Genomic DNA, 25,396 nt, shown 5'->3' with positions numbered 1-25,396 from the left:
CAGACGTCCCAGTGATTCAGAACCCTTGTTGCTCTTGAAGAGGGCCAAGTTCAGATTCTAACACCCGTATACTGACTCACAACCATCTGTAGCTCCACTTTTAAAGGATCCAGTGTCCTCTTCTGATCTCTCTATGGGCAATGTACACATATGATACACACACACACACACACACACACACACAAACACACACACATATATTAAAAATAAAGTTTCTAAAACAGAAATGAGGGAGCGAATTTTAAAACTGGATGTGCATATAGAGGTGCACACATACACACACACACAGGCTTACACCACATGTTCTGTTTATCTTAGGACTTCCAACAAGATGATTATCCCACAATCTTAAACTAGGTCTTCGAGCCATGATTAATTTTATAACATACCCAGGCTGCAGTGTTAACAGCACTGGAAAGCATACTAAAATATTACCAGTTCATTATAACTGTCAGTTGATGACATTCATTCTGCACAGATAATCTGTGGAAATTAATAAAATACCTGTAAATTAATCACATTATTTTTTTGTGATGGAGTCAACTCTTAAATCATGTTCTCCCAAATCAGAGGTTTTAAGGTTAGTATCACTTGTGAATTTACTTTTCTACTGCTGCAATAAAGCACCATGACCAAGTTAACGTATAGAAGGAGGGATTTATTCGGGCTTACGGTTCCAGAGAAGAGTCCATCACCATAACGGTTGGCAAACGCAACAGCAAACGGTCACTCTGGCTAGAGCAGCAAGCTGAGAGCTGTTGTCTTCAACCACAAACAGGAAGCAGAGAGTGAACTGGGAATGGAGCATGGCTTCTGAAACCTCAAACTCAAGCAACCCCTACCTCACTCCACCCCACCCCCTCAGTGACCTGCTTCATCCAGCAAAGCCATGCATCTTAAATCTATTCAAACAGCACCACCAATTAAAGAGCAAGTACTCAAATACCTGAGCCTATGGAGGACATGTCATTCAAGCCACCACTACACTGTTGACAGGTACCGTTAATTCAAACGAGGGTTTTAGCTGTAATAACACTCTGAGAGTCCATGGACCATTGTGTGTGTTTCCCACAGACAGCCATAGACTCAGGGTTTGCCTTCCTAAAGTTGAGGGTCATATGATAAAATTACCACAATTGACTGAAAAAAAAAATAAGCCACGATTAATGCATCATTTTCTTCCTATTAGGAGAATAATTTAAGATCAATCTTAAGAATTAATGAGCCTTCAAAATTATCTGACAAATCTTTTGTGGAATAAGGTTGGAAATGAATTAATGGGTAAAAACGCTTCCGAGAAAATAAAATTACCATCAACAGCATCAATTATTTTGAATTCATGCACTCTAAAATCATATGCAGTTGTAAACCAATTATTTTTTTCTATAGCAAACACACATTTGAAATAATAATAATGTCACTGTTGTGAGATGATTAGATAAGGTTTTTTTACGGCTATTAGTTATTTTCTCCTTGAGCATCATTCCTATTTGCTTAATGCGTATTATCTATGATTTCTACTTACAGAAAACCAGACTTAACATGAACCCATGGTGCGTTTTAAAGGGAGCCCAAGCACGTATTGGCTAAGTAATACATCAACTCATTTTACAAACTCTTGGGAGCAGACTTTTATTCACATTCTCCCTACCGATGACATAAATCTCTCAGGCCTACTGAGGGAGCAGATGCTCAGTGAATGCCTTTTACAAGGTCTGCTCCACAGCCTGCAGTCTCCGACATAAAAAACGAACACCAGAGAAGAACACTTGTTACGGTTGAAGCCGTAGTGTAGCTTTATTACTATTTCCAAAGACATTGCTCCTTTTTACTCTGGGATTACATTGGCTGTCTCACCTGGCATTATCAAAGCCAGGTGCATAAATGAGGCTAACTCCAACCCAGTGATTGTGTCATACTCCCAAATGGAAAAAGACATAAGGGATCTATGTGTCTTTGCTAAGTTCTGGGCTCTCCTCTTTACACACTTTGCACAGTTCATTGATACACAAGGAGCAAGACACGAAAAACAGATCCCCCAAACGAGGGTCAGCGATTCCCAGCCAGTGAGTTGTCACAGTTGCTTGCTTTAACTTTGATTTCCATTGATGATTCTCACTTGAGAAATGTCCACAGCCCTCAGATGTTCACCTTGTAAATCAGTGTCCAGGAATCTGGATGACGGCAGCCATCTAGTGCCTTTACTGGAAAGGGAATTACCACCCAGGAGTCATTGGCTCATCCAGTTTATACCACGGCAAAGCAGAGTGGCTGCCCTTCGAGCAGTCGGGAGTAAAGTAGACTCAAGCAATTTCTTCACACAGTCAGAAAATTCTAAATGAACTTTAATTCCATTCCACAAAGATGAATGCATCAGAAGGTGATTATATGTGAGGGCTCGCTCCTTAGAAATTCATACTTGACATACCATATGTCAAATAAATTTATGTCTGGTATCAAATATATGATAGCTGATCAGTGACTTCATGTAGGTTATGCTTCAACTGGACAAAAATAAGGCTCTGACAAGCTTCCTGCCTAAAGGCACAAATCACCTTACATTACATTTTCATCAAAACCGCCAACTACAATCACAGGTGTAAAGAATCTCCCAGCCTCATAAAAAAGTTACAGACGTCAGAGATTTCTCTCTGCTGGGTGGCTCCTGATTTCGTGATTTACAGTGAATAAAGGGATAACTCATGACTTTTTTTTATTCTGAGAACCAAGTCTAAATTTATGACATTTCTCACAGTTAATCTGTGTGATTTGTGTGTGAAGACAGCCGTGGATGCATCTAACTAAAAGTAACAGTTAGAAAGTCCGTGAAAGATTCCACTCAAGTCCCTGGACGCTTTGAAGAAAGGGAGCAAGAGATTTTTGAATAAAGTATCGCATAATGTTGAACCTATTCAAAGTATAATAATGCCATAACAGCGGCGGATCTGATTGTTTAAATTCACATGAGAAGACACAGCGAGTGGGTGCTGCAGCTGCATTTTCCTGCTCCTCATTTTCTTTCTACCTACCCCTTGTGGGTGTGAGAGTCCTCTGAATTACTTAACACTTCACTTAAGTTTTTTAAATATATTCATCCTAAAGAGACTTTTTTTTTTAAGTTCAGTTAATACGTTTTATTATTTCTCTAGCCTTGGTACTTTTCCATCTGCTCCTGGAGTGTTCACAGATAAGGCTTCTCAGCCGCAGGCCTAATTGGAAATAAATGAGCTCACAGTCTTATCTCTTACTGCTTTTGTATTTAGGTTAGCTGCCAGGATGTCCTACACACCGCCCCTGCTAACCAGTTTACTGGGCCTACCTCACTGAATAGGGAATAAATCACTGCTGGTCTAACTAAGTAATTCTGCCTCTGAATGTAGGATTCATTAGTTACTGGAGCACACGCGCACGCGCGCACGCGCACACATACACACACACACACACATTATGAAATTTAAGGACAAAGTATATCAGCACTCTGATGTAACATGGTTAGTCTTCAAGAAGTTTGCTCACATTTTGTTCTCTACATCGGCATGAAGAGACTTCTGTGCATTTACACATCTTAAAATACCAGAAGGAAATAGTATTTTACAGAATAAAAAAAAAATCGATCAGACAGATGTGGATGACCTTTGGTTGTGAAACGTAAGTACATCAGTTGAAGAGTAAATAAACACCACCCTTGTCTTCTGAACTCTGTGCTGTCGAGCATAAAGTTGACCTACTAAGGAAGCAGTCACCTTCTGCATGTTAGTCCAGGAAGCCATTCTACCTCCATCTAAGAGCAGATAACAGTATCTTAGGGGTAATCGGCAAGGTCTTTTAAAAGATAAATCCAAAGAACAGAAAGAATCCTTCAAGAGCTGTGTGTTTTCCTGTGCCACAGTCTCGGCTCACGCCCATCCCAAAGATGCCAGAAGAAAAGGGAAGAAGGAGAAAATGCAAATGAAGGCAAAAAACTATGGCAGAAAACTTATCTGGGGTCACTTCTACTGCAGTGGGTGGACTGGCCTCTTTTGTAAGCAGAAAAGAAGAAAATTACTGGGAAAATTAAGATCTTGGTCAAAAAGGTTTAACTAGCGTAGATAAAAAGACAGTGAGGGATGGGTTTGGTAACGGAAGACAGAGATTCCGAAGCTTGTGCCAAAGGCATTCTGAAGGCAATGTTGAGCTGGCTGGGCCTGGGGCAGCCATGAACAGGGAAGCAAGCCAACACACGCATGAGGGAGTGGCTGGAGGCCACATGAGAGCATCAGGGAAAGGAAAGGACGCAGACTCCCCCTACCTCTGCTGTGTGTTTTGTTCCCGTTGCTATGCATTTTCCCATCATGCTCCCTTCTGAAGGATGCTGAGTTCAAGAACCAGGACTTAAGGAGAAGGTCCCGCTCAAGTGAGCGGTTGAGATATGTGGCCTTCTTCTATATTTACTTTATTTTTTTATAATATATATATATATATATATACACACACACACACACACATTATGAAATTTAATTTCATATATATTTTATATTTTAACCCTATTAACTCTCAAATCCCAACCTTCGCTGTTTTAGTGTTCTATTGCTGTGAAGGGACACTATGGCCAAGGCAACTTATAAAGGAAAGCATTTACATGGGGGTTTGCTCGGAGTTTCAGAGGGTTAGTCCATATTTGTCATGCTAGAGGAGAATGGGGACAGGCAGGCATGGTGTCTGAGCAGTAACTGAGATCTTACATCACGATCTACAGGCAGCAGGCAGATAGAGAAAGACTGGGCCTGGTGTGGGTTTTAGAACTTCAAAGTCCCCCTTAGTGACACACCTCCTCCAACAAGGTCACACCTCATAATCTTTCCCAACCAGTTCTACCAACTGGGGACCAAGCATCAAACACATGAGCCTATGGAGGCTGTGATGGTTTGTATAGGTTTGGCCCAGACAGTGGCACTATTAGAAGGTGTGGCCCTGTTGGAATAGGTGTGTCACTGTGGGTGTGGGCTTTAAGCCTCATCCTAGCTGCCTGGAAGTCAGTATTCTGCTAGCAGCCTTCAGATGAAGATGTAGAACCCTCAGTTCCTCCTGCACCGTGCCTGCCTGGACACTGTGATGTCCCCACCTTGATGACAATGGACTGAACCTCTGAGGTTGTAAGTCAGTCTCAACTGAATGTTGTCCTTGTAACAGTTGCCTTGGTCATGGTGTCTGTCCACAGCAGTAAATCCCTAACTAAGACATAAGTCATTCTTAATCAAAACACCACCTTCATAATCTTGGATTACATAATGATATTCACAATGTGCTTCCTGTCAGGGCTTCTCTGAATCTAAAAAAATTGGCTGGGGCAGTAAAATTCAGAACCGGCAAATGACTGGAGTCACCTCATCTCGGAGAATCGAAGTGATTCTTTAGGGCCTAGTATTTTCCCTCCTCACCTCTCCTCACACAGACTGCTCTTTCCCAAATACTATCCCAAGCGGAATACATGAATCCACGGAAGGCAGCAAAGACAAGGACGGAGAGAACACACGAAAGCACAGACACCTTGCTGAAATGTAGCAAGCTGAGAAATACACGCCATACAGTAAAACTGCACTTACTAGAACCTGATTAACATACGCCAGGGAAGAATCAAAGATGGAGACCCAACGAAACAGAGAAATCACCACCCACGGTCATAAGAGGAAATGCAGCAAGACATTAATAGAAGTAAGGAAAACTTACAGGGCACCGGCATGTGTTATAGGTACAGATTTAGAAGATAAGACTAAAGAACTGTCCTGGAAGCAAACTCTTCCCAAAAGCACATGAAGGAACAGATTAATAGCTCAGCAGGCAAAGACACTGGCCACTGAGCCTGAGCTTGATCACTGTAGAGGGAGACAACTCATGAAAGTTGTTCTTTGACCCTATCAAATATGGACCCCTAACACACACACACACACACACACACACACACACACTAATATATCATCATCATCATCAAATTATAGGACCAACAGTATGGCCTGTCAGATACAGACACTGAGAGTCTGAGTTCCACTCCTGGAGCTCATGTCCCAGTAGAAGGGGATAACCAGCTCCTCAAAGTTGTCCTCTGAACTCTAGATATATATGTTGGCAAATGCATGCCCCCCTACACATACACAAATGAACATAAAAATGAACAGGAGCGTTGAACAGCCTGGTATGGCGGAGGCCTGCTATCCCAGCCTTCTAGAAGTTCATGCAGGAGGATCATAAGTTAGACTGAGGTTTCATCTCAAAATCAATAGTTAAAATAGTAACTATTATGATAAGACAATAAACACTACTACATATGTTAAGCCAGCTCAATAGTTCATGTATTAAGAATAACTTTCAAGGTTACAGCATATTTGTGCCCTACAATGAAAAATGATGAACTATGGTTTTGATGAAGTAAAAGGAATATATCCTAACCACAAGATAGGACAGGAGGAATAAAGCCCCAAAGCTGTCTGCATGTTCTTACTGACCCGTGCCACTTATCAGCTGCCTTCTGGAGTTAGCACTGGTTCTCAGGCCTTTGACCTCAGGCAGAGCCACACCCCTGACTTTCCTGGTCTGGGCTTAATATTTGTGGAATTTGTGAACAGTGTAACATGATTTGAAGATTGTGATTCTCATCTGTCTCTGCTCGGTTTCCACTCTCCAGTTAAACCGAATGAAGTCACAAATACTTTTAGGTCACAATGGCTCTAAATCAGCAGTCATGTTTAATTTAGATCAATAGAAAGGAGGGAATGGGGATCGTTGTGGTGTGAGTAGCTACTGGGAAGACACGAGGAAGACAATTCGAAATAAATCAGGTCGGACTCCACTCTCTCAACATTCACTGAGAAACATTGAAGTGTGTAGAGTTGAGTTCCAATGACTATTTCGAGGTTAAAGATGGCAACTTTAAGGATTCGGGCCATCAGTCCTGCTTCCTTAGAAGGCAAACTGCTTCTAGGGCTATAGGATACCTATCTCTGTTACCAGGTCAGAGCTTTTTTATTACAATGTTTAAATGAACAATTAAAGTGTCATTTTGTTACTGGAACACTGCTCAGAGTTCAGAATGCAATCAACACAAGGCAAATTCAGAAAAAGAAACCATCCAGTCACTTTTGAACCTCAAGACCATGGAAGGCACCGTGCCTTCCTCTGGTTTCTTTCCAGTTCTTTCCTGTCGACACTCTGAACAAAGATTCTTGCAAAATCAAAGTTCTAACCAATGTGTTTGCAGAGAACTTAATTTGAACCAATTTAACTTGAATTTCCCCTTATAACTCAACTTTTTTTTGGCGATATTAGTAAGCTCTTCCTGCAAACACCCTCATTTTCTTTGATACCACCGCTTGCAATGCCAGGCATGCTTTGCAGAGTTTCTTCTCATACAGCTGATACTGTCAGTATTGACTGATATAATGAAACAATCATTGAACTTCCTAACGATGAAGCAGAAAGCGTAAAGGCGAAATTATATTTTCATTTGTTACACTGACTATATTTTTTTCTTAAATAAATGGGAAGCCGGGAAAAACAGAAGCTGGGTAAAAGAACTGAACTCAGAATGGTAGGTAGAGGAGAGTGGGGAAAAAAAGAAAAGAAAAAAGAAAAAAAGGATCCTTTGTGAATGAAGCTATTTCCAGCTCATTTTGAACCTGCATGTACTAAGTGAAAATGTCGGCTTGCAGCAATAAAAAAGATGCAATCTTTGTTCAAAGGGATTTGATAGCCATAAAGGTGGGAGAATGGCTGCCCAACCCATTTTACTTCAGCGTACTGAGCGAAACGACAGCTTCTGTAGGATCTTTACCTTGACAGTGAAGCGTTTCTTCTTTGGTGGGCTCCATACCGTGCCCGTTGAATGAATGAAGGCACGCAAAGGCCTTAAGGAGGTCACCAACACATATGCCTTAAGAATCGCAGATAGCTCTTCTGCTCTGAAGATTGCTTCACGCGGAGCAACAACTGTAGTCCGATTCCTACAAAAAAAAAATATATATCATAGCGCTGCATTTAAAATTGAGTAGGCAATGGGCGAATGATAAAGCTTGGTAAATTCCTCCCATCCCCCTTGGTTAGTGGGTTTCCGGAAACAATTGCAGCTGTGGATTTTTCTCTCGCCACCAGGGGGTGCACGAGCACAAAGATGCTCCATCAATGGGTAGAGTTCTTTCTACTGGAAAACTGAATCAAACAATCCCACCCCACCCCCAAGGAAAACAGTACTTACTATAATGTTTAAAGATTTCTGAAAATTAATTTAGTCACACTCTGTGACTTCGGATTCATGGGGCTTTTGAGCAGAAGTGAATGCATGAACTTAGGTGAGAAATTCTCCTCCTCTCGTGCTTTCTTAGATGCTGTCTTCTGTTTGAGCAAACATTGAATTATTTAACAGTAGACAGGCCATCAAGAATACGCTTGAATACTTCCCCAACTACTTCATATCTACGTAACAAACACCACTCGTTCCTCATAATTAAAGGCCAACTTAAAGGCCAAATGTAAAGAAAGCAATAAGCAATACTTGTTTCTTGTTTCGTTATGAAGCAAACACACTTCTGTCATAAATCGTACCAAAATGTAAAATTATTTGTATTTCTGTACCATGCTTCTATGTCACAAATCTAATCCTAGTCAATAATAATGTAGCTTGTGCTTATGAAAACTAGGGAATTTAAAATATTATGCAGAAGCTACATATAGTTTCTCAAAAGTACTAGATAATGCTGAAACATTATCTAGTAATTATACAAGTAGACGAGGCAAACTCATTTATGTGTTGAATGACATAATTAAATTATGTTTCCCCCTGCGATCTATACACATTCTAAAATTCTTTACCTGGAATCTGTAGAATTTGGGAAAGCAGACGGGACCATTGATGAAGAGAAGAAAGAAAGAACTTACAGGAGGGGGGTGGATAGTAGAACAGGGGTGATACGGAAGAGAAAGGGGAAATGTGGAGGGAGGTTAAAGTGGGAAAAGTTTCGGAGAGAAGGGCACAGGAGGAGGCCAGGGAGGGATAACCAACACTAACGAGGTTCAAAATAAACCAAATGGGAAAGCCACTGTTTTATAAACTTCATATATGTGTACACTTTCCATATAAGAGCTTAATCAGAATTATGCAGTGTATGATGCTCTTCCCAGAAGTCATAGATTATGAAATACAAGCCCAGTGCATTGTGGGATGCCACCCTAAAGTAGTCAGTCAGGAGTGTCTCGGAGATCTCCCAAATAACACAAGCTACTGCCCTTGTGCTTGATTGCCTACCAGGACCTGATGGTAAGATTCCATTGCTAATGGCACCACACACTTTGGTCACAGGATATGGAGGAATCAAGTTGGTGCCAACCAGGAAGCTTCTTTCCCAGCGGGCCAGCATTTGTTGTGCTGGAAAGGGGTATGTGTAGGTTCCGGGGGCAGGGGAACATCATCAACTGTCCTACCCAGTAGTGATCACTGTGAACTACCATAATGGCCTGGATGGCAAAATGTACCCATAAGCGCAGTAGTGGCATAAATGTTACTACTGGTAAGCAACCACCTTTCGCTTGGACTTAGGCATGTTCCACAGGAGGAAATGGATGTCTACTACTGTGCATCTGGCCAGGAATCTGCTAATATTTTGTTAAATGGACGGAGTATCAAACTGCTCTCTAAACTCCTATCCCTGTATCCATAGATCAGCAGAGCTCTCGGATGTCACCAGAGAAGTTTCTCTGTACAGCGGAGAGTAGTTGATGCAGAAACTCACAACTTGTCACAGTGCAGAAGATAAGGGTCAGCGGGTCTCAGGACATCTATATTATCCCTATCTCACAGAAGAGGAAAGTGAAGGACTGTAAGAGCCGAAGGTCAGGGTGGACCAGACTGAACCTGATGCTTTCATGACTTCCCAGCAGCTGGTTCTGCCATCACTAGACCTGCGCAAGATCAAGCCATTCAACCGTCCTCCATGAGGCAGGGAGGGTCTAACAAGCCCCGCCCCTAACTGAGGAGTTGTTGATCATCGATGGCTTATGGAAAGGGAGAGTCTGTTTCCTTTAAGAATGTGACCCTTGATGACTAATGAAGTTGAGCATTTTTTAAGATGCTTCTCCGCCATCCGAAGTTCTTCAGGTGAGAATTCTTTGTTTAACTCTGTACCCCACTTTTTAAGAGGGTTGTTTGGTTTTCTGGAGTCTAACTTCTTGAGTTCTTTATATATATTGGATATTCACCCTCTATCTGATGTAGGATTGGTGAAGATCTTTTCCCAATTTGTTGGTTGCCGATCTGTCCTCTTAATGGTGTCCTTTGCCTTACAGAAACTCTGTAACCTTATGAGGTCCCATTTGTCAATTCTTGCTCTTAGAGCATATGCTATTGGTGTTCTGTTCAGAAACTTTCTCCCTGTACCGATGTCCTCCAGGGTCTTCCCCAGTTTATTTTCTATTAGCTTCAGAGTGTCTGGCTTTATGTGGAGGTCCTTGATCCATTTGGAGTTGAGCTTAGTACAAGGAGACAAGGATGGATCAATTCGCATTCTTCTGCATGCTGACCTCCAGTTGAACCAGCACCATTTGTTAAAAAGGCTACCTTTTTTCCATTGGATGTTTTCAGCCTCTTTGTCAAGGATCAAGTGGCCATAGGTGTGTGGGTTCATTTCTGGATCTTCAATCCTGTTCCATTGATCCTCCTGCCTGTCACTGTACCAATACCATGCAGTTTTTAACACTATTGCTCTGTAGTATTGCTTGAGGTCAGGGATACTGATTCCCCCAGATTTTCTTTTGTTGCTGAGAATAGTTTTAGCTATCCTGGGTTTTTTGTTGTTCCAGATGAATTTGATAATTGCTCTTTCTAACTCTGTGAAGAATTGAGTTGGGATTTTGATGGGTATTGCATTGAATCTGTAGCTTGCTTTTGGCAAAATGGCCATTTTAACTATATTGATTCTACCGATCCATGAGCATGGGAGGTTTTCCCATTTTTTGAGGTCTTCTTCCATTTCCTTCTTCAGAGTCTTGAAATTCTTGTCATACAGATCTTTCACATGTTTGGTAAGAGTCACCCCAAGATACTTTATATTGTTTGTGGCTATTGTGAAGGGGGTCATTTCCCTAATTTCTTTCTCAGCCTGCTTATCCTTTGAGTATAGGAAGGCCACTGATTTGCTTGAGTTGATTTTATAACCTGCCACTTTGCTGAAGTTGTTTATCAGCTATAGGAGCTCTCTAGTGGAGTTGTTTGGGTCACTTAGGTAGACGATCATGTCGTCTGCAAATAATGATAGTTTGACTTCTTCCTTTCCAATTTGTATCCCTTTGACCTCCTTATGTTGTCGAATTGCCCGAGCTAGTACCTCAAGTACAATATTGAAAAGATAAGGAGAAAGGGGGCAGCCTGGAGAGGGTGTGGAGAAAGAGGAACACTCCTCCACTGCTGGTGGGGTTGCAAATTGGTACAACCACTCTGGAAATCAGTCTGGCGGTTCCTCCGAAAACTGGGCACCTCACTTCCAGAAGATCCTGCTATACCACTCCTGGGCATATACCCAGAGGATTCCCCACCATGTAATAAGGATACATGCTCTACTATGTTCATAGCAGCCCTATTTATAATTGCCAGATGCTGGAAAGAACCCAGGTATCCCTCAACAGAAGAGTGGATGCAAAAAATGTGGTATATCTATACAATGGAGTACTATTCAGCCATTAGAAACAACGAATTCATGAAATTCTTAGGCAAATGGATGGAGCTAGAGAACATCATACTAAGTGAGGTAACCCAGACTCAAAAGGTGAATCATGGTATGCACTCACTAATAAGTGGTTATTAACCTAGAAAACTGGAATACCCAAAACATAATCCACACATCAAATGAGATACAAGAAGAAAAGAGGAGCGGTCCCTGGTTCTGGAAAGACTCAGTGAAACAGTATTCGGCAAAACCAGAACGGGGAACTGTGAAGGGGTGGGAGGGAGGGCAGGGGAAGAGAAGGGGGCTTACGGGACTTTCGGGGAGTGGGGGGGGGCTAGAAAAGGGGAAATCATTTGAAATGTAAATAAATTATATCCAATAAAAAAATTAAAAAAAAAAAAAAGAATGTGACCCTTGGTAGGTTGATCAGGCTTCTTCGGTGGATGGCTCCTCACTCATAACTATATAAGTAGTACAAAGTATTGTATCAGTAGTTAGTAAATAAAAAAATAGATAAATAGATAAAGGCATGATGCTGTTGGAGGTAGGTGAATGATCTCAGAGGAGTTAGGAGGAAGAGAAGGTAAAGATAGAGATCAAAATACATTATACAAATTTCTCAAAGATTAATACAAATATTATATTTAAAATACCCTTTCCTGGAAATATCTTGGACCACTTGATGCCCTTTCTTAGATCGTAGGAGCCATAAAAAATTTAATAGCTAAGAAAAATCCATTCAGCCATATTCAAAGACTAAAGTAATGTCGTGCTGACATAAAATAGAAGTTAAAACTTTATAGTTTTACATTGTCAAGGTTCTAAATTCAATTTACATTAATAGAACTTACTAGCTATGAGTCCAATTTACCCAAATGTTTATTCTTCAGAAGCAGAAATTTGAATTAATCTAAAAGAAAGCCGGTGATGACCTTCCCTCTTAAGCCACAATGACTGAGCAGTCTTTTGAGTAGGGCATAACAATTCACCAAGTCACCACCTCCCATCCCATTCCAGCCCCATCCCAATGCCAGGCTCTGAGATCTGAGTTTTAGGGGTTTTTTTCTTGCTGCCTACAATATGTGTTGGAAAGAACATCACACTGGATTGTCTTACAACTGTTTGCGTTGCCAGTCCCAAGGTTTCCATATACGTGGCTTCTCTGCTCTTGAGAGATGACTGGAAACACTCAGCCGTGACTGTGTCCCCTGATCCAGGCACACAGAGGAACTCACTGGAAGTTGCAGTTCTGGAAAGAGTCACAAGCGAAAGACAGTCACTCATGTTGGTTGCTCCTGGAGTCACTCCTAAATTACGGCGTGCTGCATCAAAACTACAGAGTCCATCCCTCCATTCTAAAGTCAGGTTGCATCTATGAAGTAAGAATGCATGATTAAAAATGAGTTTGTTCTGGAGGGTTATTTGTATGTTTGCCCCCCCCCCCCACACACACACCATAACCAGGAAAGCAATGGTGATAACTGGTTCTCAGTTTGCTTGCTCAGAAGAGAAGATAGGTTCCATATTTCTAACCATTCAGCCTCAAGCTGATCTATGTCCACACTGCTAAGGGTGCTCTGTCACTGATAGAAAGGTATCTGTAGGCACTGGCTGTTTGTGGTGTGAACAGAACTCAGAGAGGGAGTTAATTTCCCGACAATATATTGCTTCATATACTTTAGTCGGTTATGCCTCATGACCTTGGTCCCTTCACAAGGGTCTTTATTTCAGAAAGGATTAAGTTGCCACAAATGGAGAGTAGCGATATCTCACTTCAGAACAGTTATACTGAAATGTTTAAATAGTGGAAATTTTGGAGATGCTTAGTAAGAGAACCCGAAAGGTTCAAAAAGCTATAGAATAAAAACAAAAAGGCTCCCCCATCAGAAGTGGATGCTTACACATCAACTTTTAAAATCTAGAGATGTACAAGGCAACTGGAGCATCTTATCTTTTCTAAAACATAAATGGATACAATTGAGCTAAGTAACAATGTGCCTATACTAATGTATATACATAGGGATTTGTTTTTTAAAATATATGAGAGACATCCCAATGGTCCATGTCTGGCTTATTTCTCAAGTTTATGTAGAATTACTCCATACATACTTCTCAGTGGCTTATAGTATTCCATTAAATACATATATATGCATGTGTATATATATATGTGTGTGTGTGTGTATACATATATGTATATATGTATAATTGAGAAGAACAGTCTTCTCTTCTGTGCTCTTACATTTGAAATATTTTTCCTTTGATATTTTCACAACCCTGTGATGAAAATTCTCCTACAAGTATTTTGGTGTACCTATATAAATTTGCCCAAACTCTTCTAGACATGTAGAGTTACCAGGTCAATGGACAAATGTGTTATAACTTTATTAGACATTATCAAATTACCTCTTAAGATACTTATCCCAATTTCTACACCATCTAAGAGTGTATAAGATTTGTTTTACCCCCAGGACACAATACTTTATTTTCAAGTCAAACAATTTATCCAGATCTCAAAATGGAATTTAATTTTCCTCTTCCACACACTCCAACAATACTATCATAGTCTAATTGAAAACATCTCACACTCCCAAGTAAAAGTCATAGAAGTAGGGCTGTCTGATGCATCCCCACAGCCCATTGTAAAAGAGTGTGATTCTGTGCAAGAAAGTTCTCATAACCTATCAGTAAGGCTTCCTTAGTAAAGAAGTTCCGTATATCATAACAGCAGAATTAGAGTTATTCAAATTGCTTTGGATTTGAAGTTGATACGTGAAGAGGCATAGAAGTTCATCTCTTTCCTTGGAAATCACAATCTTAAATTTTGTTATTACATTTTGCATATTTGTATGTGCAGGTGTCTGTGCGGGTCTAAGGACAACTTATAGGAGTCGGTTGTCTCCATCGAGCCTGTGTGCAGGTCTCAGGGCCTGAACTCAGTCAGGCTTGGAAACAAGCACCGCTATCCACGGAGCCATCCAACTGACCGGAAACATGGGAGCCAAGGTATGCAGCCTAGTGCTCAATGCATGCATTGAGCATGTACATGACCTTGGGTAAAACCCTCAGCTCTGGGGGAAGAAAAAAGTAAGATGTTGACTGAATTCCTCAGTCTTATAAAAAGAAAATAAATATTCTCACAATTAAAACTTCCCTGGATATAGTTATTTGTCAGAAGTGATTACTGGGGGAATTGTGTCTGCAGCAGAGCTTCTTTGTCCTTCTCTTTGGCGCGGTACAAAAAACAGTGTCATTGATTCTACTTTTCCTCCACATTGCCACAAGAGGCCCAGCATTTGAAGTCTATGCACAGTTGTGTTTTCAGAACCTAGACAGCTTAGTTTACCAGGCTAATAGCCCAATGATGTTGTGAATAGAGTGCCAGATAGAAAAAGCAAACAAAGAGAAAACAGAACTCTGTCCCCCTTTTCTGGGTGATTTCAAGTGGTGGAGATACATGTGATGCTGGGAGAGTTAAGGTGAGAATCTCTAAGGCTGTGTAAAATCCTTCATTTGCCCCTGAAACTCAGATGGAACAACAGAATTTAATACTGATTTTAAAAGTTTATAGTTATGTTCAAAACTTATACCTGAGTTGATAAACTCCATACTTCCCTTATATTACTTAAGATTCTTATAAAACAACAGCAATATCAAAACCCTTTTGTAATTAGTTATACCTTGATATCAAAATGGATTCTTAATTTAATTGAATATGGAGAAATGAGCAGACATAAACTCCATTAATATATGGAAAAAGCAGATGTATTTAATGGAAGCATTATAAATGTGAACAGAATTATATTGCATAACAGAATCAGAAATTCATGGGGGGGGGCTTTTAGGTCTTTGGTGTATCCATCCAATGTGTTTTATCAATAGGCTAGCCCATCCTCTTCCTTCCTGTCTTGCATCCTCCCTCCTAACCCTTAGACACATGAAGAAAGCCAGGAATTCTCCCCACAATAGAGCTGAAAATAGCTTCTGTATTTTTAAGGAGTTTGGGACTCTGTCACATGGGTCGTCTTCCAAATAATTCTCTAATTCACTCACATGGGATAGTTGAAACGTTTCATAAGCGATTAAATGTGAAGTGCCTCATACACATCTGGTAGGTTTTCTTGCCGGTGGTATGAAGTCAGAGTGTGTAATAGATTCAGACGTGAAATGCTACCCAGTGAGTAGTGCTACACTTTTATTTATTGCCTACTCTTAGCTTGTTTCAGAGAGCACCGAAGCCTGTAAGCTTATGAGTCGCCCGTAGTAAAACTGGACCATTTGTTAGGAATGCAGCAAAGCTGCCTTTCTCATGCCTTTTACTATGTAGTGGAATGCGTCCCAGTGCTTGCTGACTGGGCTGCTGTTATATGGACCGGAAGACTGAGCCAGAAGTAAGAGGTTTGTCTTTGCATTTCTGATCCTGCCAATCAACTCTGGGCTTGTGAACTGCTGAAGAGTCTTCTAGTTTCCAGAATGTGGGTGCCATGACTTGTGCAAGCTTTTCACAATACTAACACACAAGGATGACCCATTCCGGGTGCTCCTGTTAGCAATGAAATAGTTTGGAGATGTTTAGCCAGCTTGTGGTTACAAACCAAAATGTTACCCTAAGGAGCTAAAAATTCTTCCCTTGGTTAGTAATTCCTCCTGCTCTGTGTAGCATGTAATTATTATACAGCACAGGTAAAGACCAAACACTGGAAAACATGTGTACTAGAAAAGATTAGCTGCCAATTTTCTGGTGTATTTGATTTAATGTTTTGCCCCATAGCTAGTAATTAATATGAAAGCAATAGCAAAAGTATAATTATGTTTCACAAATGTTTGGACGTTGTCTTGCATTTCTTATTAAGAAACTAAATACAGCATTTTGTATTTGAAATTTCCAGTGAAGATAAAAGTCCTTGATTAGCAATTAATAATGATTTGAGATTAGCAATGTAAATAAATATAGTTATAAGGGTATTAATTGCTACTCCTGCCCATGGGCATTTACAAATGTTAATGATTATTTTGCAGGTATAAAAGCTACGAAAAATATAACCTCAACACTCACATGTATCACAAATATGACTTTAGAAATGCACACATCAGAGCTGGAGAGATGGCTCAGACATTAAAAGCTAGGCTCATAACCAAAAATATAAGGGAAATGCACACATTGAAGTCATATCCAGAAATAACTTCTATTGTAGTCATCAAGCAAAGACTACAGGTAGAGGGCCACACATATTTCCAAGGCAAGGAAGACAGGGAATCAATGACCCACCATTTTCTACAAGAGACTGAGATCTTGCTAAGACCCAAGGCCATGGGTCTACATGGATGTAGGCTGTGAAAGACAGCAATCTGGAGAAAGGCCTAGAGTGAACTCCAGGGGTAAATGGAAAGGATCCAACACAAATACCACACTTGGAAAAGAGGAGCTGTATTGACAGTTTGCTCTGCTATGTGTTCATGAGTTCATATACAGGAAAAGAATAAAAGAAAAGCAATGGCATCTTAATCTCCAGCAAGATTATTTACACAGGACAGCAGACAATGGCTTAGACTGAACCATTTGGAATTGTTTGTAAGTTAAAAACAATAGAAATAATCAAATATCAGCAACTTCACAGTGGTCCACCCACTGTTTCTTTTACTATATCATGGGACCTACTGGAGGGAAAAATATATAATCAGGTAAGACTGGGTGCATGGACTCAGGAACCATCTTGGAAGATTGGGTAGAAAGATTCTAAGAGTCAAGAGGTCAGGGAAGAGCTGGGGGGGACACAGTGTCATTTGACTATGCCAGATACCTTTGTGCTCATGAACTTACAGCAGCTGTGATTATCTGCCTAAGACCTGCACAATTTCAAGTCAGTCAGTATTCCAACATGAATGCTGAATTGGCCCATGATTCCCTCCCTATCTCTCACTGAGGAACAATTGACCATCCATGGATCCGAGGGGAGGGAGAGTCTGCTTTCTTTAAGTGTGGCCCCTGGTAAGTCTGGTCCCTGGTAAGTCTGGTGTGTAGCCCAACAGCCATGGGCATATGGGTGGCATGAATTGAACACAGGCTAAATGAGATACTGCGGGGAGTGAGAGGGAACCCAGGAAGAGTTGAGGTGGTAAGTATAACCATCATGTATTGTATGAACACAGAAAAATATAGAAGAATTAATAAAATATTATTTTAAAAATTAAAACTAATTTTAGCATGAACACATAAATTATACCCCAAGATCACTCATGAGTGTTTAGCATCTTCCTTGTAACCAATGGAGACACAGTCCAATTCTCCTACAAGACAGCAAATATCCTCATCTCTTAATCTGCTCCAGTTTTTGAATGTTGATGAAAAAAATCACAACCAGAAAAAGCATAGAACAAATGTTTGCTAAATGAATACCTGGGTAGTAGCTAAGGTCATTTACAAGTCTGGTTTTCTTGATTCTGGATACAAGGCTGCCATTTCTAATACATGGCTTAATGGGGCATTAAATGGTGAGAACTCATTGGCCTGCAACTTTAGCATATTGCATTAATGATGATCATGTCACAGGGCCAGCCATCTGCCCTTCCATTTGTAAGAGACTCAGTAGCCTTATGGGAAAGAGACCCCCCCACACACACACCCAGAGAAGGTATTTGAGGAATATCAGTTAATCACCTTTCCACCTCTTCAGGAGTTAATCATCCTTTCACCTCTTCAGGTCTTCAGGAGAGTACAAAACAATAAGGGATACAGTCACAAAAATGTACATATAATAAGGATGGCTGTGTAGCCCTAACCGATATCACATCTCTACTCCTGAGCAGATTGTGAAGATTTACACCCTGTTCTTTCTTCAGGTTTAGCTTTTTGTGGTCCTAAGGGAGGAAGAAGATCAATTCCAGTCTTGTTCTGCTCATTTAAAGGAATTTTCTATTATATTCTAATACTGTGTTAGGTCATGAGTAGAGTAAAATTGGAACTGACACCTTAGCCTATCTGAGTCAAACTCTCCGTACTTTGTTCAAAGAAACGTTTCCTTCCAGCAACAGATCTAAATGGATTCACAGCAAAATTTCCCAGACAATTGCAGGTCATCATTTGGGATTTTGCATACTCCAAATGCAAAGTCCTTAACAGGTTTTATTGTCATTTTATTAAAATATCATTGACCAAGGTGTCTTTGAGAGAAGAGTATGGCAAACACATAGAAGCATTATTAGAACACATTTCAGTCCTCGTTTGGGCAATCCACGGGTAATTTCTCAAGATCTGAAATCACTGCACTACTATGTGTTTCAGTGGATCCTGACTTCCTCTTGATGGCCTCAGAGGTCTTTCTCATGCTGTTATCATAGAAGCACATGCCATACCATATATATATCACAACACTTCAATATCATACTCTTTGGGGGAAAAAGCATCACATGCTTTCTGTTATAGGAAATGAGATGTAATCCATGCCCTGTAGTAAGTGGAGACACAATTTGACCCGTAAAAATGTCCAGCTCAATGACACAGCACAGCGACACACTTTAAAAGGAGTAGTCATTGTACAAAATCCCCGCCAACTAACCAATCCATCAATCACACACCTATCAGGCATTCAGCAAATGCGAGCTGTAAGTGCCCTTCATTCAGTTCTTTCAGTGGAAGTGTCAAAGTCGCACAGTTCTACAAAACCAATTTTCCCCATGGACTCCTCTATGTTTTGACCATGACAACATAAGAACCTTGAATTCTGCTCATTTTCCTTGGTAATAAAAGCTGTGTCTAGACTACCACTTCAATTTTCTTGCCCTATGATTTCACTGCAATGACCAAACAGCATGAAAGATTGTTTTATTACTTTATGGCAGCTTAATTTTCCTCTGATGTTTTTCTACATGAATTTCCCAGATGACAATTTTTTTTAAAAAAAGGAAAATGCTTGACTACCCCAGCAAAGCCAAAGATGAATAATTTAACATAAATTAATGAGTGCCATTAATAACAATTTGAAACACAGCTTCCAACAATATTAATACATAAGAGTCCAATAAACATGACAATAGAGTAGATGCCTAAATCCACCTGCTGTAAAAGAAGTTAATCACTTTATTAATATCAAACCATTTTCCTCAGGACACATTTTCTGAAATAAACCATGAAATAGTATTGATTTAATTTGTATCAGAATAATTAATGGATTACTAGTGTCTGCAACAGTAATTATAAATTCCTTTTAAATGTAGTGTAGTCCATGATAACTTAAATGTAAGATACAAACACTGGGTGAGGGTAATGGTTGCTATTTAAATGAAACCAGGATTTAACATGGTCTAGAATGGCAAATCCACATGATAGTATACTTGAGCCGTTTATGATAGCAAGATTTTCATGATCTTTGAATCCTAAGGTAAGAATATAGAATACACAGAGACTTGCAACAGTTGACTAAATAGAGTCTCGTGGGAGATAGGGACTTGCATGCCACAAATAGGCGACCAGCATGGAACACTCCAGGAAAGCAAACGAGTAGTGAATACCTATCTGATTCTGAGGTTCCCTCCCGGCCATCAGCCAGTGGTGTGATTGTAATCTGTGGGGCTCAGATATGACTGTTTACCACGGAAGACAGGAGTGGATTCTAACAGACTGAAGACTAAGGGCATGAGACAGAAGCCAGCCACACCCTAGCCCAACTTCTTGAAATAGTCTTAAGGTTTTCAACCTTCGAGAGTGAAGAGGATCATTAGCCTAGCACTTCTGTTGTTTTGTGTCTTGTACATTACTAAAGAATTAACCAAACTCAATGCTGCAAAAGTGGAGGGAACTGCTATTTAAAAATGATAATTAAGCATCCAAAATGTCAGTTCTTTCTCTGCTTATCTGTATTATAAACTTTCATGTTAATATTTCTTCTCCATAAAGAATGTAAACATGTAAACTAATGAATGAAATTAAAATAAATATTTCTATAAAGATATTTTCAAATCTTCCTCAGAAAGTTTTCATATCTTGTCATGATTATATATATATCATAAAGTATAATATATTATAAATATTATATATCTTGTATATATTGAGTTATTGCATTAGTATTCATAAATTTTCCACATCCGAAGCCTGGTTTTCATGTTCAGTTTTGGTTTGGTTTGGTTTTGTGTGTGGTACTAGGGTTCCTGGTATGCTTGGCAAACAGTCTGCAACTGAGCAACATCTTAGCCTTCCTCTTCATTTTTTATTTGGAGACAGGTCTTACTAAACTTACTCTGCTTAAACCTTTGCTTAAACGCACTCTGTAGCACAGGCTAACCTTGATTTTGGGCACTTCCTGCCTCTGAGTCCTCCTAAGCAGGTTGGATTCTATTTAACCTTGCTTATTTGCATCTCCATTGTGCTAGTTAGTTTTTATTGTCAAGTTGACCCAACCTAGAGTCAACTGTGAAGAAAGAACTTCAACTGAAGAACTGGCTTCATCAGACTGTCTGTGAGCATGTCTGAGGGGCATTATTTTGATTGCTAATTGAAGGGCTGTACCATCCCTAGGCTGATGAGTCTAGGATTTTTTTTTTTTTTTAAGAAAGGTGGATTAACATTGCCAAGAAATAAGCCAATATCAGCTTTATTCCATGGTCTCTGCTTCATTTCCCGCCTCCAGGTTTCTGCTGGAGTTCCTCATTGATGGACTGTGACCTAGAAGTGTAAGTGGTATGAACCCCTTTTCTTCCTTAAGCTGCATTCTGTCATTATTTTTTGACAACAACAAAATAAATCAAACTAGAGCATCCCAGTAAAGCAAACCCAAACTTGAACTTACCTTGTTTTAAGCTGCTACGCTGATAACTGAGAAAAAGCTGATAGTAAAAATAAAATTGTATTTTGCTATTTATTTTTAAATATCTTGAATATTTAAATATTTGTGGCACTCAATATTGTTCCAGACATCTTCAATAAATTAGGGTTATGTAGTCATTGATCTAAAAAGTCCGGTAAGTCCTAATATCACTCAGTGGCCACAAGTCATGAAAAAAATTCAACATTATTTTTTATCACAATAGATTAAGGCCAACAGATGGCGATTTTAAAGCTCAATTTAGAAGTAGCAGAAGGAATTCAAGATGGCTAATAGGAAAGAAAAAAAATATTGAACATACTGGTTTTCCTCTGTTTTGTTCCTCACCTAATAAAGGAATCATGTTGACTTAGAAACTAAGTCTTTATTGTATATCTTGGCATGATGAGTTAAAATCAAACTGATTGCCCTGGAAATGTGAGCTGGAAAGGGAAGAGTGTAGAAAAAGTTCAATGAAGAGAGTTGCTGGGGAAAACAGTGTTTGGGTGAACTAGAGGGAACTATCTAGGAAATAAGAGGCTTTTAAATGAAGAATTTTTCAGAAATTTTGTTCCATGATGAGGGACAGTGAGACAGACAGTTGGAAGCACAAAGGTGCTTGCTGCCAACTACAAAGACCTGGGTTCAATCCCTGGAACCTACAGGTTCCTTCAGGAACCTCGAAGGAAAACATTCAGTCCACTGGGTTGCCCCCTGACCTTCACATGTGCACTATGGCTTGTCCCTCCCCCAGGTCAATAAATCAATTAATAAATTAGTCAATGACTAAACAAATGTTGTGGGTTGAGTGATCCTAAATCTTCCATTAGTATCATTGTTTTCAACCTTACCAACTTACAAATGAAGTATTGAAAAACAACAACAACAACAACAACAGCAATAACTATCCTACAAGGCCTTTGGAACTAGTGATGATGAGGCCTTTGGAACTAGAGATGATGAGGCCTTTGGAACTAGAGATGATGAGGCCTTTGGAACTAGAGATGAGGCCTTTGGAACTAGAGATGAGGCCTTTGGAAGAGGCTGTTTTACTTTGCTTGCCCAATCAACGTGACGCTCATCTTTCTCAAGGGGTTCTTTTGGCTCAGGTCCCTTGCCCCACTGGCTCAGTTGCCCTGTGGCCAGAGTCAGGTTCCATAGCTTGAGTGGGCTTGGGTTGCTCTTCCCAAAAGGAGTTGGGGGTCACTAGCAGGCCAGCAGAATTGGATTTAGAGAAAATGCACATGAAAGTGTCTATAAGGATTCTGAAAGGTAAGAGTGCTCGTTCAATCTCATGGCTCTAGGGTGAAAAGCCTCAGAGGTCCATGGCTACCATTATCCATCAAATGATCTGCAGTCCCGGCTCCCGCACTGCCTCTGAGGTACTCGCCCAGCATCCTGTGACTGCTGCTGGTTTCTCCCAGAAGGTGGCTCTCCACTCAGCACTTTTGTCTCTTCCTCAATCTAACTTTTCTTTCCCAAATCACTGGCTTAGTCACCAGTCTGAGTTGGCTGTAAGGCATGTATTTCCCATTAGAATTTTCTTAAATTGATTTGAGTTGACACACTAGAGGTTTCTCTCTTTCAGGTTTCAGTATCACTTTTAGGTGTGAACCACGTCCTGTATTGTTAAGGATTTTCACCCACCAACAGCTTACAACTGTGCCAATGGCTCCCACATCACAAAACGCTCTATTAAATTCTATCCAACAGGTAACAGTTTCTTTAATTAAGGTCTCCAGTGGCACCTCACCTCTCTATCCTTTTGCTCTTGGCCACTGTAGGTTGACATTGTATAATTGGGAAACTTTAAATATCATTTTGTGGATTGTACCTCTGCGTTTTATAGCAGGCTATGATTATAGTGGGAAGTTCTTTCTCTTGAATGACACAATACTATTCTAAAACTGGCTGTAGACCGACCTATGCTGGCTGGAGAAGATGGATAAAGAAACAGGCATTTGCAAAACACGAAAGAGAAGACAAATGAACAGATCCAGTTTACTTAAACACATCATCTTTCTTAGGAATTCTATTTAAAAGTCAGAGTAAACATTCCTGTGCCTGCGATATTTGGATTACTGGGTCATACATAGTGATGGCTTCACACTTGAAAAGTAAGTAGAGCCTCGTATCTTAACTCCACTCTAGAGAAATTTGTTGACTCCAATTGTGACACTTAAAATTCAGGGATATTAAGCACATCTAATTCCAACATCAAAAGGGGGATAGAGGCAGAGAGAACCTATTTCCTATTTAACTGTAATTTCCTGTTTTTTGGAGATAGAGGTTTGCAAAAGGGGTTGCCACAGGTTGAAAGCCACAGTTCTGGGGTGTACATATGTTTATGTGTATATAGAGGTGTTTATCCATAGATGTCTATATGGGGGTCTTCTCTCATTTTCTGTCTCTTTTTTGAGACAAGGTTTCTCAATGAAGCTCGAGTTCACCAATTGGCTAGGCTGGTATAGCTTTAATTGTCTACTTGACACAAGCTAGAATTACCTAGGAAGAGAGTCTTAATTGAGGAATTATTAAAATCAGGTTGGGTTATGGGCATGATTTTAGGGCACTGGTCTTGATTGCTTAATTGATATAGGAAGACCCAGCCTATTGTGAGGAGTACCATTCTCTAGACAGGTAGTCCTGAATAATACGAGAGAGGAGAGAGAGGAGAAAGTTAGCCTAGAGCAAGCAAGCAAACAAGGAAGTAAGCAAAGACCCGTGGGGTTTATTCTTTCTGCTCCTGATTGTGAATGTGATCTTTAAATTCCTGACTTGACTTCCCCACAATATGAACTATAACCTTGAATTGTGGGCCATATAAACCTCCTCCCATATGTTGGCTTTGGTGAACAGTAAGAGAAATTTTTTTCATTTTTATAATTTTTTAATCACAGTAATAAAAATAAAGCTAGACCACTGTGGTGGATTCAAGAAGAATGCCCCGCCCCCCCCCCCCATTGGCTCTTATGTTTGAGTGCTTAGTCAGCAGGTTGTGGAACTGTTTGAGGAGGATTAGAAGGATTAGGAGGCGTGGCCCTGTCAGAAGAAGCCTGCCACTTGGGGAGAGCTATGAGGTTTCAAAAGCCCATTCTACCCTATCTGTCTGTAAAAGAGGGTGTAGCTCTCAGCTTTTCCCCCAAAGCCATCAATGCTGCCATACTGCCATGCCCCCATCATGATAATGGACTAACCCTTTGGATATGTAAGCAAGCTGCCAATTAAATGCTCTCTTTTATAAGAATTGTCTTGGTCATGATGTTTGTTCACAAATTGGAACACTGACCAGGACAAGCTCTTTGCAAGATAGTGAAAAATATATTTCATGCCCATAAACTTCTCATTCTGCTCATATAACATGGAGTATTCAAAGTAATGTAAATATATGAATCCAGTTTATCCTCCTAAAATCTCTACACTAAGGCTGGTGGTGTAGGTTCATGATCCTAGCATTCAGTAGACAGAGGCAGGAAGTCTGGTCCATATAATGAGCTCAGGCCAGAAAAGGATATGTAGTGATACTTTGCTTAAAAAATAACCAAACAATAAGAACAAGGCAAGCCTCTACTAGAAAACTATAGTCTTCCCTTATTCTAGACAGAAAATTAAAGCAAAGCAAACTCAAATAAGCTCACCTAAGGGTACTGGGCTGTTACTTGGCCAGGATGGAAATTACACATAAGCAGCCTGGCTCTTGGTGCACACAACACTATCCAGTAGCAGCTAATAATCAAGTCAAAGCAAAATCCAGCTCTAAAAACGACTTTACAAACCATTAATTCTTCCAAATCATGTACTTCCTATAAAACACAATCTGGCTCCACTCATACCCACTAATCCACCTTCTCACATCTGTGCATTTCAAAAACACAGCACAACACAACACAGTTTGACAGCACAGTCAGTTAATTCTAA

The 25,396-nt window shown here is 40.1% G+C and overlaps 1 protein-coding gene across 4 annotated transcripts in view; it reads right to left on the bottom strand.

The window, feature by feature from the left end:
* Cped1 (cadherin like and PC-esterase domain containing 1) overlaps positions 1-25,396 on the bottom strand; it is a 266,183-nt gene that overhangs the window by 149,979 nt on the left and 90,808 nt on the right. For all 4 annotated transcript variants that reach the window (XM_052173296.1, XM_052173293.1, XM_052173294.1 and 1 more), the window contains 2 exons: positions 12,801-12,933; positions 7,805-7,973 (listed from right to left, as the gene is read on the bottom strand). In XM_052173296.1, the coding sequence (XP_052029256.1) occupies positions 7,805-7,973; positions 12,801-12,933 (302 nt within the window). The remainder of the gene's footprint in view (positions 1-7,804; positions 7,974-12,800; positions 12,934-25,396) is intronic.

Source organism: Apodemus sylvaticus, chromosome 2 (assembly GCF_947179515.1).
Source record: "Apodemus sylvaticus chromosome 2, mApoSyl1.1, whole genome shotgun sequence".
NCBI classification, from domain to species: Eukaryota; Metazoa; Chordata; class Mammalia; order Rodentia; family Muridae; genus Apodemus; species Apodemus sylvaticus.
Note: the sequence above shows the minus strand (reverse complement) of the source record. Positions and strands in the feature narration are given on the sequence as shown.